Genomic DNA, 15330 nt, shown 5'->3' with positions numbered 1-15330 from the left:
TCGAGGGAGAGCGCTTGGCCCCTCGCATCCCTGACGGAACAGCTGATGGAACGGCGGTAGCCATCGCAGTTTGGAAGCTGCGGGGCCCACCCAGAGCCAAACGAGACCCATCGAATGGTGACTCGTGCTCCCAGGCACACCTAGCCCCCTGCCTCTCCCTCTCCTTGATGAAGGTGGAAACTGCGGGTCGCCGATACCATACGGAGTCTGCTGGATCCATTACTGGTCGCGTCGTTCTGTCAGGGCTCTGTGTGCGGGCAGGCAGAGATGAGGATCCAAATGCAGGACTCGGAAAACGGAATGCAACTCAAAAACCTCAGCTTTATTGCTGGCAAGAAAACAAAACATGAAGTGAGGACTGAACACTGAGACCAAAAAACACACAGGCATAATCTGATGGTACGACGTGACACCGAGCATGGGAAAACACAGGGCTTATATACACACACAGGGTAGTAACGGGGGAATCGGCAACAGGAGCGAGACACAGCTGGGAGAGATCAGGGCTAACAAGACATGGGGAACAAAGCTGCACACACTAACATAAGACAAAGACTTTCACAATAAAACAGGAAACATGTATCACAACTCAGAGACACGGACTCAACACAGAGAGACAGAAAATGACACATGGAACTGAACTATACATGAAACCACAATTCCTAAAACATGGATAACAGAAACATGAAACTCAAATAATAATCATCACAACCACAACAAGAGAACAAGAAAACAATCCATGATGCAAAATGAAACCAAAACACAATAAACTCAAAATACTGGGTCCGACGGACCCAGAACCGTGACACCACAGCACACATATTATTAGTGTATATTGCCATATAGTGTGTCCAGTTTTCCACTTTTTACACCCATTTATATACATTAGTATTCTATTCATCTTACAGCAGAGATCACTGACTGCAGCAGAGGTTTGCATCTCCATAAAATGTCTTATCCTTACCTGCACGGACCATCTATTAGTGCCAAAGCTGGAGTTAGACAAAATGATAACCCTTTTGTGTTGACACAACATGGCATGCATCAGAAACCACGTAAACTGACAACAAAGGTTGCATTCTTTGTTCTGCATTGCTTTGATGAGAAAATTACTTGTGACTCTAATATAATAAAGTGCATTTTAGATGCTTATATCTTCCACGAGACCAGTAATGTTAATAAGACACTTATAGCATCTCATTGCAGGACCATGTTTATTCTAAATCTCTACAGTGTGCACTACTCTTTGAAACCCACCACTGTGGTCCCTGTAAATGCATCCAGTGCAAGAGCGCTACCCAGACGCTAGGCCAGAGATAAATCCTACTCATTTCCTGTGTTGACAGTCTGAGGCTGCTTCCTTGACTCGGTAAAATTAACGGCCCAGAACGTTATTTTCCCATCCAATATGCTGCCATCAATCATTCTGTGTGCCTTCATCGCTTTAAAAAATTATGTGTCACTGTTTTCTACAAAGGCAAAGCAACAAATTTAGTCACCAGGCAAAGGAGTGATGATAAAATGCACACGTCTGACGGTAAAATGAAGGGGCCGTACAGGATTAAAGTTATTGCGCAACAATTAGTGCTTTAATTAAGAGAGTGGGGAACTGGATGAATGTGCTTCAAAAGTAAACGTGGAGGTGCGGGCTTACAGTGTACAGCGTTGGGTCACATTTGCAGGTTTTCTCTGATCAATTCATTGACATCGGTAATAGCAAGGTATTTGAAATTACTGCAGCTCGAGAGCTTTCTGTGACTTACAGACTTACCGAGAAGAAACACTGACCTTACAAAATAACTAAAGTGCATCTAAAGAAAGTGCAATTTGCACGTCATTTGAAAATACAGAACCCTGGCAAAAGATTTAAAAGCTGATATTCTCCTCAGTAAGTGCATAAAAGGAATTTATTTTGACAAAAAAATGAAATTACGGTGGCTTGCACTTTATTTGTGAAGAGATCACAATGTGAGGGAAAAACTAGTGGCTGAAATAAAGTGTATTTATCATAGAATGACAACTAGCCTCATGTTCCCTGATAGACAGAGAAGAAGGTATATTACAGCTGTAGGCTGTGACTGCTCCTACGTGAACTATATGGCGTTTTATTGCAGACCGGGAAATTGCAAGTGCCAGGGAACAGAAGTGAGTGACATCAAGGAGGATAGTATGGTAAGGGAGCATGTAAAGCGCATCCTCATTTCACTTCCAGGCTTATGCTCTCCTACTCCCTGATCACAGAACAGCAAAGGCTGATGGGAGAGCGGATGGGTGGAGGGGAATGTGATTTGAGGGCATCGAGAAGCGGAACTGACAGAGACGGATTCACTGTGGCCCAAGCATGGAATTGCTTTTCCTTTCCCCTGGAACTGAGCTGGAAGTGTCTGCGGCTGCAAACAATCTCTAAGCAGGACCTTTCACAAAGCCCAAGAGCCAGAACCATGAAAGCTCAGAGGCAGGTGAGAAAAACGCTGAACTATTTAGAACAAGAAAACGGGCAAAGTCAGCTTGAGTGCCCAGAAACTGTTGCATCAACACAAAGTTGTAATAACAAGATACTGTATGTTTTCCATCTTACAACATTAAGTGAAAAACGTGCGTTTGTTCACACAGTACGTGTCTGTGCATTTAAAGTGCAGACTATGTGTACAAAACCCTTCTTGTTGCTTATATGAGAGGAACAGAGTTCATGTGTCCACTGCTGTCGTGCTGCACAGCTAATTAGACAGGTGTTACAGAGCCCCAGGATACAGATAGGAAGACATGGGAGCATTTCACTCTCTCAGTTTGACACAACAGAGAAGGTGTTCTGTTCAATTTACACCTTAACCTGAGAGGAATTCCACGCGGAGTTTGGTCAGGTATCCTAAAAACTCGAGGTTTGCAGGCAGTTTTATTTGAAGACATACCTCCGTTCCTAACCACAGTCACTGCTGCTACCGTCGTTATGACCGTATTAAATGAAAACCCTATCATCGTACTCCACACTGCACTGAGCCACAAGATGAGATGTTGCAATGAAATGCATCATTAGAACCTATGTGCATTAGCTTAACAACTACAGATTAAACTCCTGGTTTCTTCGAATGGTCCAAAGTCTCAGAGTTAACATTTGCTCTAAAGAGATCACATGAGCCCCTGGTGTTTCACCTCTAATGGTGCATGTCTGGGAGGACACTGGGCATTGGACTGAGATCCTCATTGTTACAAAACCTGCTTTTAACATTACTTCTCTTTTGCACTGCTTCTCCTCAGGTCGACAATGTTGTCAGGGTCTTTTATCACGTGAAGACAGGCTGGGGCAACCAATAAGCAAAATGAGCCACAGTCTAAACCACTGAAGATGTGAGAGACTTTTAAACTCTCAAACAACCAAGTTTGTCCATGCTGGAAATGTCATTCATGTGACTGAAACACAAGCAGGATTATTCAAGCTTCTATTGGCCTACATGAGTGACTTTTCCTTTGTCTGCATGCATTTAACATGCATCTGGAGCAGATAATAAAAGAAGTGAAAGTGACAAACATCTACAATGAACAAGAAATGAATACATTCACAGATATGTTGTCCTCCTCAAATGTTGCTTGCACAGCTCAGCGTGGCCACAAGGGATGTCTACTGAACCAAAGACAGAGTAAGAATAACTGCCATCCAGTAGATATGACAAGGAGGTTGCTAGCTATTCTTCCATCTCTAATGTAAGCATTGCATTTGGCCATTCACGGTAATTACAGTCAGTTGTTGCCACTTTAGAGACACATGTCAAGCTCAATGCAATATGCAACATGGTTCAATGTGTTCGTGTTTTTCCTGCTCATTCCAGCAGATTAACATCAAATATGGAGTTAGAATGCCACGGTGCATCAGTGAACTCAGTCTTTAAATAACAATGCCTTAGCACAAAGGCAAAGTCCAGTTAGTCGTCCACACCTAGCAGAGGGTGACTTTTCTTTTCTGCAAGTGTGCTCTCTCTGTCGTGCTTCTGAAACCTTCTTCATCCACCCTAAAAAAATTAAACGAAAAAGTAGAAATTGCTTTTCAGTAAATAGTGACAGCAAAATGGATTCGTGCCATGTTACAGGCGCTAAATCTGGATGTCTTGCATTGCTGGCAAAGTGTAATGTGATGCTGTGACAGGAGCAGAAAAGGCTGCCTGTTAACAGTATGTAGTTTAAAGGCAGACCTCACCGAGGACGCTGTTGTCAACGTTCTTTTGAGTGACACGGCAACATCAAATACAAGTTTCCACAATGAATGTCGTGACCTCGTCACCCCGGTCACACGGCAGAGCAGACAGCTGACAAGCGGGCAGGAAAAAAAAAGCACCCCCCTACCCAACAAGCCCTCGATCAGCTGTCAGAAACTCACACCTCAAACAATCTCACCTGACACAAAACCGGTGAGATGCAGAGAGGATGAGGAAAGCACAAGAGGGCTAAAAAGGAAGGAAACAGATGGTGGGAGAGAAAGGTGAGGACGCCTAAAAAAATAGACAAGAGGACAAAAAGGGAAATTGCAAGTGCAAGAGTGAAATTGACAAAAGGCTGCAAAAGCTGATCATTTTTTTAAAAAAAGACAGAGTTAGATAGTCACATGCACTGAAAAAAATGCAATAGGGTGGTTGTTGAATTTGCATAGAATTACTTCATATATCCAGCATGACTAATTTAAATTTCACATCTAAATATATTTTTGTCTTTTAATTTTCACATATTCTTTAAGAATGTTCATTCTTTTAGAACAAATCATGTTGAAAAGAAACAAGTTAGTGGTGTTTTATCCTCAAGCTCCGCCCCCTGGAAAGGAAAAATCGGCTGCACTGTCCGCCATTTTTGTCTCTCGCTTTGGAAAATCTACTACCATCTGGAGTTTTACACTTGAAGGTAAATAAGATTTTAAAGCTAACACACCAGTGAGAAAGAGTGTAGACCCTTTATATATGTGGACTTTTACTGGGGTGTTGTTATTTTACAGGTATGTGGGCTGTTTATCGAAAACCATGAAAGGCTAATGTTAGGCTCCAGTTAGCTAATGGTAACCGAAATTATGCGATAAGCAAATTAGTAATTAACATATATAATGTGAGTTAATATTGTTTGTATATTCTTTCAGTCTAAATTAACAGACTATTACAAACTTGCATCGGTGTCTGTAGTAAGTGGTGGTACCTGCAGTGTCTTAACCATTAAACAAGCTAATGTAGGGCCGGGATATGACTAGTTTGTTGAAACATGTCTGCTGCCAATGTGACTGCTCACACACGGTAACATTACCAGCACATAGCCACAGCCGCTATAAACATGCTGAAAGGTCAATTTAGCTTCTGTAGTCAGCAGCTGGAAGACTCAACACAGACCCAAGATTCAGTGTAACGGTTATCTAAATGTTGTGTGTCCTGTTTGTAAGCCCAGAAAAAGAAATTAAATAAAATGACGACCTTGAGCTTCAAGCTAATGTAAGCGTAATGCTATAGCATAAAGCGACTAATGCAATGATGAGGTTGTTAAATTAGTAAAAATACAGTAAATATATCCAAAATGAATCATTTATATTTTTGGTCTAAACATAATTAAGTCTCACGCCTTTCACTTGTTTTAGAAGGATGTTCAGTCTTTTAAAACCAGTCATATCAAAATAACAGAAAATAGTTATGTTTTCTGTTGAAACTCCACCCCCCGGGGAAAATTCACTGTGGCGGTCCGCCATTTTTTGTCTTCGCTTAGTTTACGTTTGGTGCTGAGCTTTACTTTGTCGAGGTAAACTGAAAACTACATGTTTGAGAGGAAACGAAGAGAACATCCATTAGATGGGGAAGTTTTTCTCATGAATTGCTGTTGAGCAACATAATGGAAAAAACAAGTCATTCCTTAAGTTAACTAACGATAATGCTAGCTTAAGCTGCGGGACAATGCACAATATTATGTGCATTAGCTTTTTTTCAATGTGTGCCCAGTCACATTCGCTTGTTTTTTCTCAGTGAATACAGACTAACAAACTTGTGTCCATTTAGTTAACTGGTTGTACCTAAAATGTTTTAGTTAAACAGTTAAATAAGCTAGTTTGCCATGGGGTGGGCTCTGTGTGTGTGTGTGTGTGTCTCGGGAGGGGGGGGGGTGTCTTCACTAAAGTCGGTTTATTTAGGGCATGACACCTATGCAGTACTCATTAGGAGAGGAAGTGCATGACGTGGGGCTTTATTTCATGTTCTGGGGCAGTGAATGTAATGTACTGATAACATGTTAAAGACACACAAAAACCCAACAAATTATTTTAACTGATTTATAGAGAGACTGAGAGGAGGGCTTAAAGAGATAAAAATAATGACGATAGAAATATGTTAAATTTATTTTTTCTGTATCGATATATGGTGCTTATCCCTGCTGAAGGGCAGATTGGTGTTACTTCAGAACAATTCTCTAGCGCTGTTACGTAGAGGTGTTACAGTTAAGGTTTTAATAACATTATTTTATTTACTAGTGAAGATTTGCACATGTTATCTCACATTCTGTAAGGTAAATTTTCTGGAAAGGTCAAATTAACTAATTTAACTAAGTATTAATGAAAGACCTTGATGTGTATATGACAATAATAGATGTAGTTTCTAGGTCATTTGGCAGAACTGCAAAATGGCCAGAAGGAGGCAACTGCTGTGGTTGCAAACAGGCTTTGGGTGGTATGGAAGTAAGGGCAACTATGGAACTGCTCATCAACATAGGACCCATAGCTAATAAATAGTAATATGACAAAAAATAACAACTTTGTGTGGATGTAACCTTGTGAGATTTGAGATTTTGACAGCATTTTTATGTGACAACTTCTCTTTTTAGATAAATGCAGAGTTTAAGCGCATTACCACCATGCCACTGCAGTCCAGATTACTCTCGCAGATAGATGTGCTGTCTGACAAACTAATAAAGGTCTTCAAAAGGCGAGGAGGACAAATAGGAAGAAGACTTCAGAACATTCTGGAGCCCACGGCCCAGGTAAGAAAAAAATTAATTTGTGTATACACTTTAGGGAAAATAATAATTTTAACAAAATGCTGCTTGTCACTCTATGCCAGGAGTATGTTGAAAATCACCTGTGATTTTCACAATTTACCATGGGTGCGTTTTTTTTCTTCTTCTTTTACCTGCATTAGAACTATGTGTGGAGTTCATAGTTGAACACCTCTCTATGCTCTGACAGCTTCTTTGCATGGAGATTTCACTTCAGAAATGCATTACCTTTTTGAGCATTCTGAGGACTCAAATCACATGCTGTAATGAATCCATTTTTGTTCACCTAATGTGTTAATGTTAACATTTTTTGGAATAGTGACACAGATTAAAATAAGATTTGGTATAATGTTCTTTGACCAGTGTTCTCTTTAATTAAATTTTGGAATTCTGCATTTTCTAGGCCACAGATGAAGCCATTATCCAACGATCTAATAAGGAAACAACCATGGGAATTTACATCATAAAGTCAAGAGATGCCAATGGCAGCCCTGAGGACATCGGGATAGTCCTTGAAGGCCAGAGAGTCTGGCAGGATTTGGATAACTATACCCTAGCAGCTGCAATGCTGTTTGGACTAATGTACACTTTGAATTTCACCTACCCACTGGAAAAGTATACCTTCGAGGTATTATAGAAACTGGTTATGGAGCTCAAAAGGAACAGCCTTTCAAAGAAGGCCCAGGTTTTCAGGACCAGACTGTACGATTGAACAGTTTTCCAGTTATGATGTGGGAACAACATGTTTACCTCTTCGAATATGTACCATCCTTTCTTTTAAGCCAGCACTGGTAAAGTTGCAGTACATAGTGAAACTTATTTTTCTGGCACTTTTCAACTTGGGGCCTTTATTACTGCAGTTTTCACTTTTCAAGCCATGGCTCTTTTAAAAAAAATTCAAACTTTGAATGTCCATTTTTCTCAATGGAAATGGTGCCTTGCACCAATTTCACCAGTTTGCAATTTTTTTCCCAAGGTGCACCACTACAAACAGATTGCATCGTCTAGTATTAGTGATTGTGATGTTTAGTGATAGAAGCAAGCCAATACTAATCAGTTTAGGTCTCTTGGTTTTGTGCCTGTGGGTTATAATGTTATTTTAAGTCTCTTCTTTGTGTCATTTTAATAATTACACCCCTGTTGCCATATTACCTTATGGCTCTTACATTTAAAAAAACAATTTTTTACATAAGCGCGATGTCATAAGGCCCCACAATGTTGAATTCAGGTTACAGCAGATAACTTTGAGGAATGTTGTGGAATGTTTTTCAAGAGATGCATTGTACAAATATGACTCATGTATATTTTGGAAGCCTGAATTGAAAGTCCATTGTTACAACTGTGTAGTATTTTCAAAAATACAGGTCATTGTTCAAAAATGTTTTGCTTATTTCTTTGATTGAAGAGAAAGTGTACAGTACATACAGTAAGATCAGCCTTAATTTAGTTGTATTTATTGAACACTCAATTATATATTAGATTATATATTATATATTAGAAATTTGTTATAAAATAAAATAAGCTTACCATAAAATAATCATGTCAATATAACACATAGTAGTCCAATACAATTAACACAAAAAGTTCATGTCTGATAAACAAGTGGTTTCTATAAATATTTGACCGGAATGAAAAACATAACAACAACATAACAAAGTCATGTTCATGTTACCAGAAAAATGTGTGCAGGTATAACATAAAAAACTAAGGTTAACCAAACATAACTTAATTTCGTGCAACCGATTACAATAATTTTTTTACGTTTATCCCACTGATTATTTTTTTCAGTGTGTAGTGAAACCGGGGCCATGCATTATTCTGTTATTATCCTGTCTGACGGCAGTATCCAAAGATTTTTTTTTTTCTTGAGGTGCAGGCAAGCAGTCCAACCTGTGGAATGAAATATTAAAGAGCTCGTATCTGCATGCATGTAGATCCCTGGGTTCAGTCTACATGACATGACAGCATAATCCCCTGTGCTCTGAGGTTCAGGCACAGCATTAAACGAAGAAGCCATGCAGAGCGATGAAGAGAAATACTTCCTTCTTCCCTTTAATTAGGTTTGAAGGTTGTGAAAGACCAGAACATGACACTGACAGTTGCTCTCTGTGGGCAAAAGCCAAGACCTGGAGACCAATTTGTAGCTAAGTCATTCAGTACTACTGTCTTACTGACCTGCACAGGGATGGGAAGACGGTGGTAATAAGAGAATAGCAAATTGTCAGATTTTATTAAATAAGCAATTTGTGCAAGTTTAAATAAAGTATTAACCCAACAACTGCTAAAAGTAATAGTTTCACTTTTGGAAATTATGCTTTTGATAGGTTTTGGATACTAATGGCAGCTAGCTAGCTTAGCGTAAGGACAGGATCTTTCTGAAGTTTGGCTTTTACCAGAAGGCTGGAAAGCAAAACTGCTTCATCTAAAAATATGACTGTTTATAGTTGTTAATTAACTATTATGTTATTTTGTTACCTTGCTTGCAGCATTGACAGCATTACTTATTGCTTACAGTTAGCCGATTTCAGTTCGTGCATCGGGAGGAGGAATATAGCAGAGTGATTTTGAGTAGATTAGATATGGTCATTACTTTTTTAATGCGCAAAAGAATAAGAGTGTGACAGTAAAGTCCAAACTGCCTCCATGACAGCCGACAATTGCATTATTCTGCTTGCACAACTTTGGCTCTTTTGGCCAAGAACACAAAGTGATAAAATTGAGTGTATGCTGACCTCAAACCTGCAGCCAGAGCCTAAACATCAAAAGGTCACAAAGGCATCGATGAGCAGTCAAGCTAACAGCATTGTGGCCTCCATTTCTGTTCATGCTTCTGCAGTAGAATCTTTGTGGTGATCGACAGAGTTGACATACTTTGGTTTTCAACTTTGCTTTACCTTCATACTCATCCAACTTGCAGACCACCACAGCAGATATTTTAAAAAGATTGAATGTGTGCAGATGTGTTGGACTGCAGCCTCAGATTTATAATGTCAGCTGGTAATTATGTGACAACGCATTTAAGATCAAGTTACATAGAAACATGAAAGTAATGTCAGTGTAACAAATTACTTTCTGCCTGGAGCAAAAAGTTACATAATACAAAAATTTACTTTAAAATAAGTTTGTTTGGTTTTTTTTTACAAAAAAGGGGAACAAAGTAATGAGTAATAAATTACTTTTTTTGACAACCCCAACACTGTTCTAGACCAGCGGTCCCCAACCCCCGGGCCTCGGACCGGTACCGATCTGTGAGTCGTTTGGTACCGGGCCGCAAGAGTTGAGGCTCAGGTGTGAAATGTATGGTTTTCTGGGTTTTTATCGGTTTTCAGCGTTATCGTTTTTATCGTTAACTCGGTTTTCCTGGGTCTTTTCACGTGCGTTATGAATAAATCTTTTTTTTCGGTACCGGTACTAGTTTTATTTTGTTGTATTTATCCGCGACACCTTAAAGGCCGGTCCGTGAAAATATTTTCAGGCATAAACCGGTCCGTGGTGCAAAAAAGGTTGGGGACCGCTGTTCTAGACAACATGTGCTTCATCCTTGTACAGAAAATACTGTTTAACGTTTAGCTCAGTGTGTGTTTTTCTGTGTGTGTGTAATATACAGAAAACAATCCTCTCTATAAAAAAAGAGCATGCAGGCAGTGTGGGAGTGTGCAACTATTCTCCACAGGATAGGGTGCTAAATGAAATGTAGACATTGTGAATGACGCTACATAGGTGTGAAAGACAAAGTACTCTGGGAAGTAATAGCGTTCTGGGCCATGTTTCCATTCAGGATGCAGATAACATTTTTTCACATAGCATGGCATTACTCAGCCCTGGCAGAAAGAAGATCAGTTGCCGCTATGGGGCTTCGTGAACCGGTGAACGTAGGGCTCCAGGGATGACAGAGTGGGGGAGGACTGGGGTTAATGCGGCCTGCAGTCGGGGATGTCTGGTGTGGAACAGAGATGGGAGAGCAGAGGACAACTGTGTTCTCCCTGAGGTTAATATAGTATTATCAGCTGCACAACTGTCCTCTCATAGCCACATCTATTTCAACAACTGCTGGAGGAAAGAAGGGGGCAGGAGGCGGGGGGATGAAGACAGAGAAAGATAAGGGAAGAAGCGACAAGAGAGAGAAGAAGGGCAAAAAGGGATGAGTGAGAAAAAAACCTAGAAAACAAAGACAAAATAGATATTCTCAAGAGTGGACAGGAAAGTCTGAAGGCCTTGAAAGTTGATAACAGATTTAATTCTTCTCATATTATTTAATTTTAATGGCATAAAAAACACCATAAAACCCCCAAACAATAAAACAAAACCAAAATAAAAACACTAAGATGTCAGAAAATAGGAAGGTAGAAATCAAATCTAATCATTCTCAACGGGGGACATGTAATATGCAGGAGCTCCTGTGCTTGAATATGTTTTATAACTTAAAAGCAATAAAAGGTAATTCCATACTTTATTGACTTGAGTATACTCCCAGTGTTTGTTCCCTGCCTTTAGATGAAATCACAAAGACTCCTGCTCTTTCTTTAAGTTTGTCAAGGATCACAATGGAGTATGATTGATGCTAGTCGTTGCTTGTGGCCCCATTTTTCTGCTCTAAATAAACTGAAGGATAAATCCAGTTGCTAAGCCAGTCCCTCTAAGGGCTGACCTTTTGATAAGCTCATCTCTCAAATTTATGGCAGCTCGGAGAAGCATTATTGCCACAACCTAGAAATGGCTCATGTTGACATAAGATCGTTTACAAGCTTCTCCCCAGAAACCTCAAGGCTCAACATCTCTATGTGTGTACTAACAACGAGAGATTATCCTTGGAGCAAAATAACTTCAGCCTCTGCTTCACCTGAGATTGTGTTGTTATCGAGAGAGTGCGCGGTGGCAGAGACAGATTTTGTGTACACAATCCTGATATTTCATCACCACAACTTCCCAAACTTTTTTTTTTGTCTCTCTCTGGATTATCCAACTTCTCTATCGCCTGCCGTGTTCATCCCCCTCCTCCAGCTTAATTCAGCTGTTGAACTCAACCCCACAAATGACACAAGTCAGAGGATCCAAAGTTAAAGGTGGCCGGTGTTGGTGGTGGCGGCAAGCTACTGTTGTGCTACCCAACAGCAAAAGGCGAGCGTGATAAAGAGGAAAGGGACAGCTGAATCACTCATGTGTCCTCTGATTCTGGTTATCTGTCTCAGGCTCCTTGTTTGCTTGCATGATCCAGGCTGGAACCATCAGAAGCTTCCTCTCTTCCCCTTGTTCATGTCAACCATGACTTTCACTGAACTCGGAGCACACTGTTGAGATAAGGGCTCCAATCAGACTGACTGTGGCAATGGAACCGGTGAGAAAACATGGTGGACGGAGCCATCTGGCTGGCTCTTCTCGCTGTCCTCGCTCTGCTGAGCACAAAGCTGAACCACCTGTCTTGTCTGCTGCACTCTATAGCAGAAGCCGAGTACCACCAGGATGGTAGAACAAGATAGTGTGGGTATGGTGTGTATTTGTTTAGTTGTGTGTTTATAGTATAAAAAAAATGCTCAGAAAGAGAAGAATGGCTTTACTCAGTGGATGGGACTTTGTTTAAGTCTCTATTGGTCCTAAGGAATCATATAATACATCCCCAGACATACACCAGATATTTATCCCACTTTCTAAAAGCCTGCAACTTTATTTTCATGCCATCTTCTCTATCGACTTATTGACTGAGGCTTGGGCAAGGTCACCCGCAGAAGCTTCTGTGACAATATTCTCCCAGAGAATATTGGATTTTATCTGCATCTATTAGCAAAGCATTTGGCATGAAAGAAGAATCATTAAACATTTAGTAAGATACACCACTGTGCTTTGAAGAACAGCATTCTGCCGATGTTAAAACCCGGATCATGTCTCTGTAGCTATTAGGCAACGAGTGAGCATGTTTTTGAGTCCCAGACATCGCTTCTTTTTACAGTTGCAAGACTGTAAAAGTCACAAAACTATGAATAATTTATATTTACTGTGCAAAAGGTCTTGCTTGGAAAACTGGAAATAGGTGCAGCAATTTGCTGAAACATGCAACCATTTATGGAAATACAGTATATAAGGGGAAAAAATGGGGTTTGTACAGTTGCAATGACCTTGAAAATCGATATATGATACGACCACCTTCATTCTATTGTTTCGAACCTTCACACGGCCTTTACTATCTCAGGCAAGCTTTCTTATAGTTTATTTAAGTAGTCTTCAGGAATACTTCATCAAATCTCTTGAAGGACACTGAAGCTATTCCTTGGATGTTGGCTGGCTTTTGATCTGTTCTCTCTGTCAAGATGATTTGGACTCTGTCTTTATAGGTATTAATAGAGTAATAACACTGCATTAATATTGTGTTTGGGATCGTTTCCATGCTGATAAATGAAGTCACTGCCAACCAGATGCTTTTCTGATTGCATGGTGGATCTACGTTCCTTTTCTGCATCGATTGTGACAAGATTCCCAACACCAACGTTTGGAATACAGCCATACACGATGACAGAGTCTCCACCATGTTTTACTGATGGATGTAAACACTGACTTCCTCTGTATATGTTGATGATAATTTGAACCAAAAGTTTCAAATTTTACAATAAGACCTGTTGCTACTTATTTTCAGTCCAGTTCTTGTGTAATTTGGCATACTGCACCTGTTTCCCTTCCTTAAGAATGGATTTCTAATGAGCAGATGGATAAACTCAAGGACCTGATGCATACTCTGGTCTTTACTGGATATACTGGTATGCTGTAGATACTAAAGCTATCTGCTGCATATTGTTTATATGCTGTGGATAGTTTCTTAGACATGGACCTTCTTCCTCTGTCCTCCATTTGTCCAGTTTTCTCACATTTTTAAGGACAAACTGAACACCATGCTTTTAACTAATAGCACTTTTCGAATCACCTTATAAGTGCAAATACATTTTTTTTATATTATACGTTTATGTTAAACTCTGTTATATTTGGTGTAATACAAGGATTGGACTAAAAATGAGTGAAAAGGCAGCCAACTTTAAAAGAAAACCTGAATGAATATTGCTTAAGACCACTTAAAAGTAACAGTTTGGCTCCTTGGAAGCAAAATATAAAAATATGAGGGGGACACTCAAGACTTTTGCACAATATTGTATTGTCTATCCAAATACCTTAAAGTATATTTGTTTTAAAACTTCCATTAACAATAACATTAATCATACCTGATCAAATTACTAGATAATTTTTCAGCTTTCTCTGTTATATCAGCCAATAACAGAAGCTGTTGGAAGTCACAGCCGTTTTATAGAAAGATATCCGAGTGTATGTGGTGAGACTCAACAGGGAGACTGAGGAGAAGCCGAGATCTATCGAGCCCATCTGTGACAGAATATAAGACAGGATGCTCCAAAGAGAGAGAAAAGACAAAGCCCTGTTGGATCCTGGCAAAGTGATAAGTGCCTTGACCACGACAGTCATTACACCATCAGAATTAAATGATAAGATTCCAATTACCAGCTAATTTAAACCGCCGGTCAAATATGAGAAATAAAAGATGGAAAAAAGGATTTTATGTTGTAATGGCTTTCTGCAGGTGAAAAGGGAAATTGAGAAAATCTTGCAGATATTAAATAGGGTTGCATAAATGACCTGCCTCCATAAAAATAGCTCATTGCCTCATTAATCTACAAGGTATTCCTGCCCTTTTCACCAACATGACTAGTGGAAAAGTACCAACTTAGGAATACTTAAATATACCGACGCACTCCTTTAAAGTTTGTTTTTGCAGCTTAATCAATCTATGAGAAAATAAAGGCAAGTCTGCACAGCCTACATTGTCCTCATCCGAACAGTAGGGGGTCTTGTACTCTAATTAATCTGACTAGTCTCTCTGCTGAAGACTGGATCAGTTTGCAGGACTGCTGCATTATTCAACGTAGCCACGGGGTAAGAGAGGAAGTCTGTGGTCTGGAGTCACCTTACTCTGAGCTAAGGAGTAAAGCAAGAGATGGAGAAAACGATGAGGGAAAGACATTGAAAGTAATGGAAAATGAGCAGGGTGCGGTGGAGGGGTATGATTAAAAGAGATAAGGAAAAGAAACAGGGTGAGGGATCAGAAAGGCGGGTCAGATCAAATGGTCAATGCGGTTCAAGGTGACGGGAAAATGTTAAAAGATCACATCCGCATGAGAAACCGCAGGTGGGTCAGAGGGGATATAGACAGAAAGTCCATCTTTAGCCATCAGGTCTGCGCTTCTGCTGACAATCTGATCATGAAACCACGTTGTGTGTTGGGGTTTTTCAGCCGTGTATGCATTTTGTACAGAACATCCAATAAAGGCTGCGACAACG

At 40.0% G+C, this 15330-nt stretch overlaps 1 protein-coding gene across 1 annotated transcript; it reads left to right on the top strand.

Annotated features, from left to right (window-relative positions):
* Positions 1–4791: 4791 nt before the first annotated feature.
* Positions 4792–8450, top strand: LOC146377198 (uncharacterized). The gene is made up of 3 exons (XM_084944820.1): positions 4792–4884; positions 6829–6984; positions 7403–8450. Exons 2-3 carry the CDS (start codon positions 6859–6861, stop codon positions 7634–7636), a joined length of 360 nt encoding a protein of 119 aa, XP_084800946.1. The 5' UTR covers positions 4792–4884; positions 6829–6858; the 3' UTR covers positions 7637–8450.
* The last annotated feature ends 6880 nt before the right edge of the window (positions 8451–15330 follow it).

This window comes from Perissodus microlepis, chromosome 11 (genome assembly GCF_051167445.1).
Source record: "Perissodus microlepis isolate ML-2025 ecotype Zambia chromosome 11, ASM5116744v1, whole genome shotgun sequence".
In the NCBI taxonomy this organism is placed as follows: domain Eukaryota; kingdom Metazoa; phylum Chordata; class Actinopteri; order Cichliformes; family Cichlidae; genus Perissodus; species Perissodus microlepis.
The sequence above is the reverse complement of the archived record's forward strand: the minus strand, read 5'-3'. Positions and strand labels throughout refer to the sequence as shown.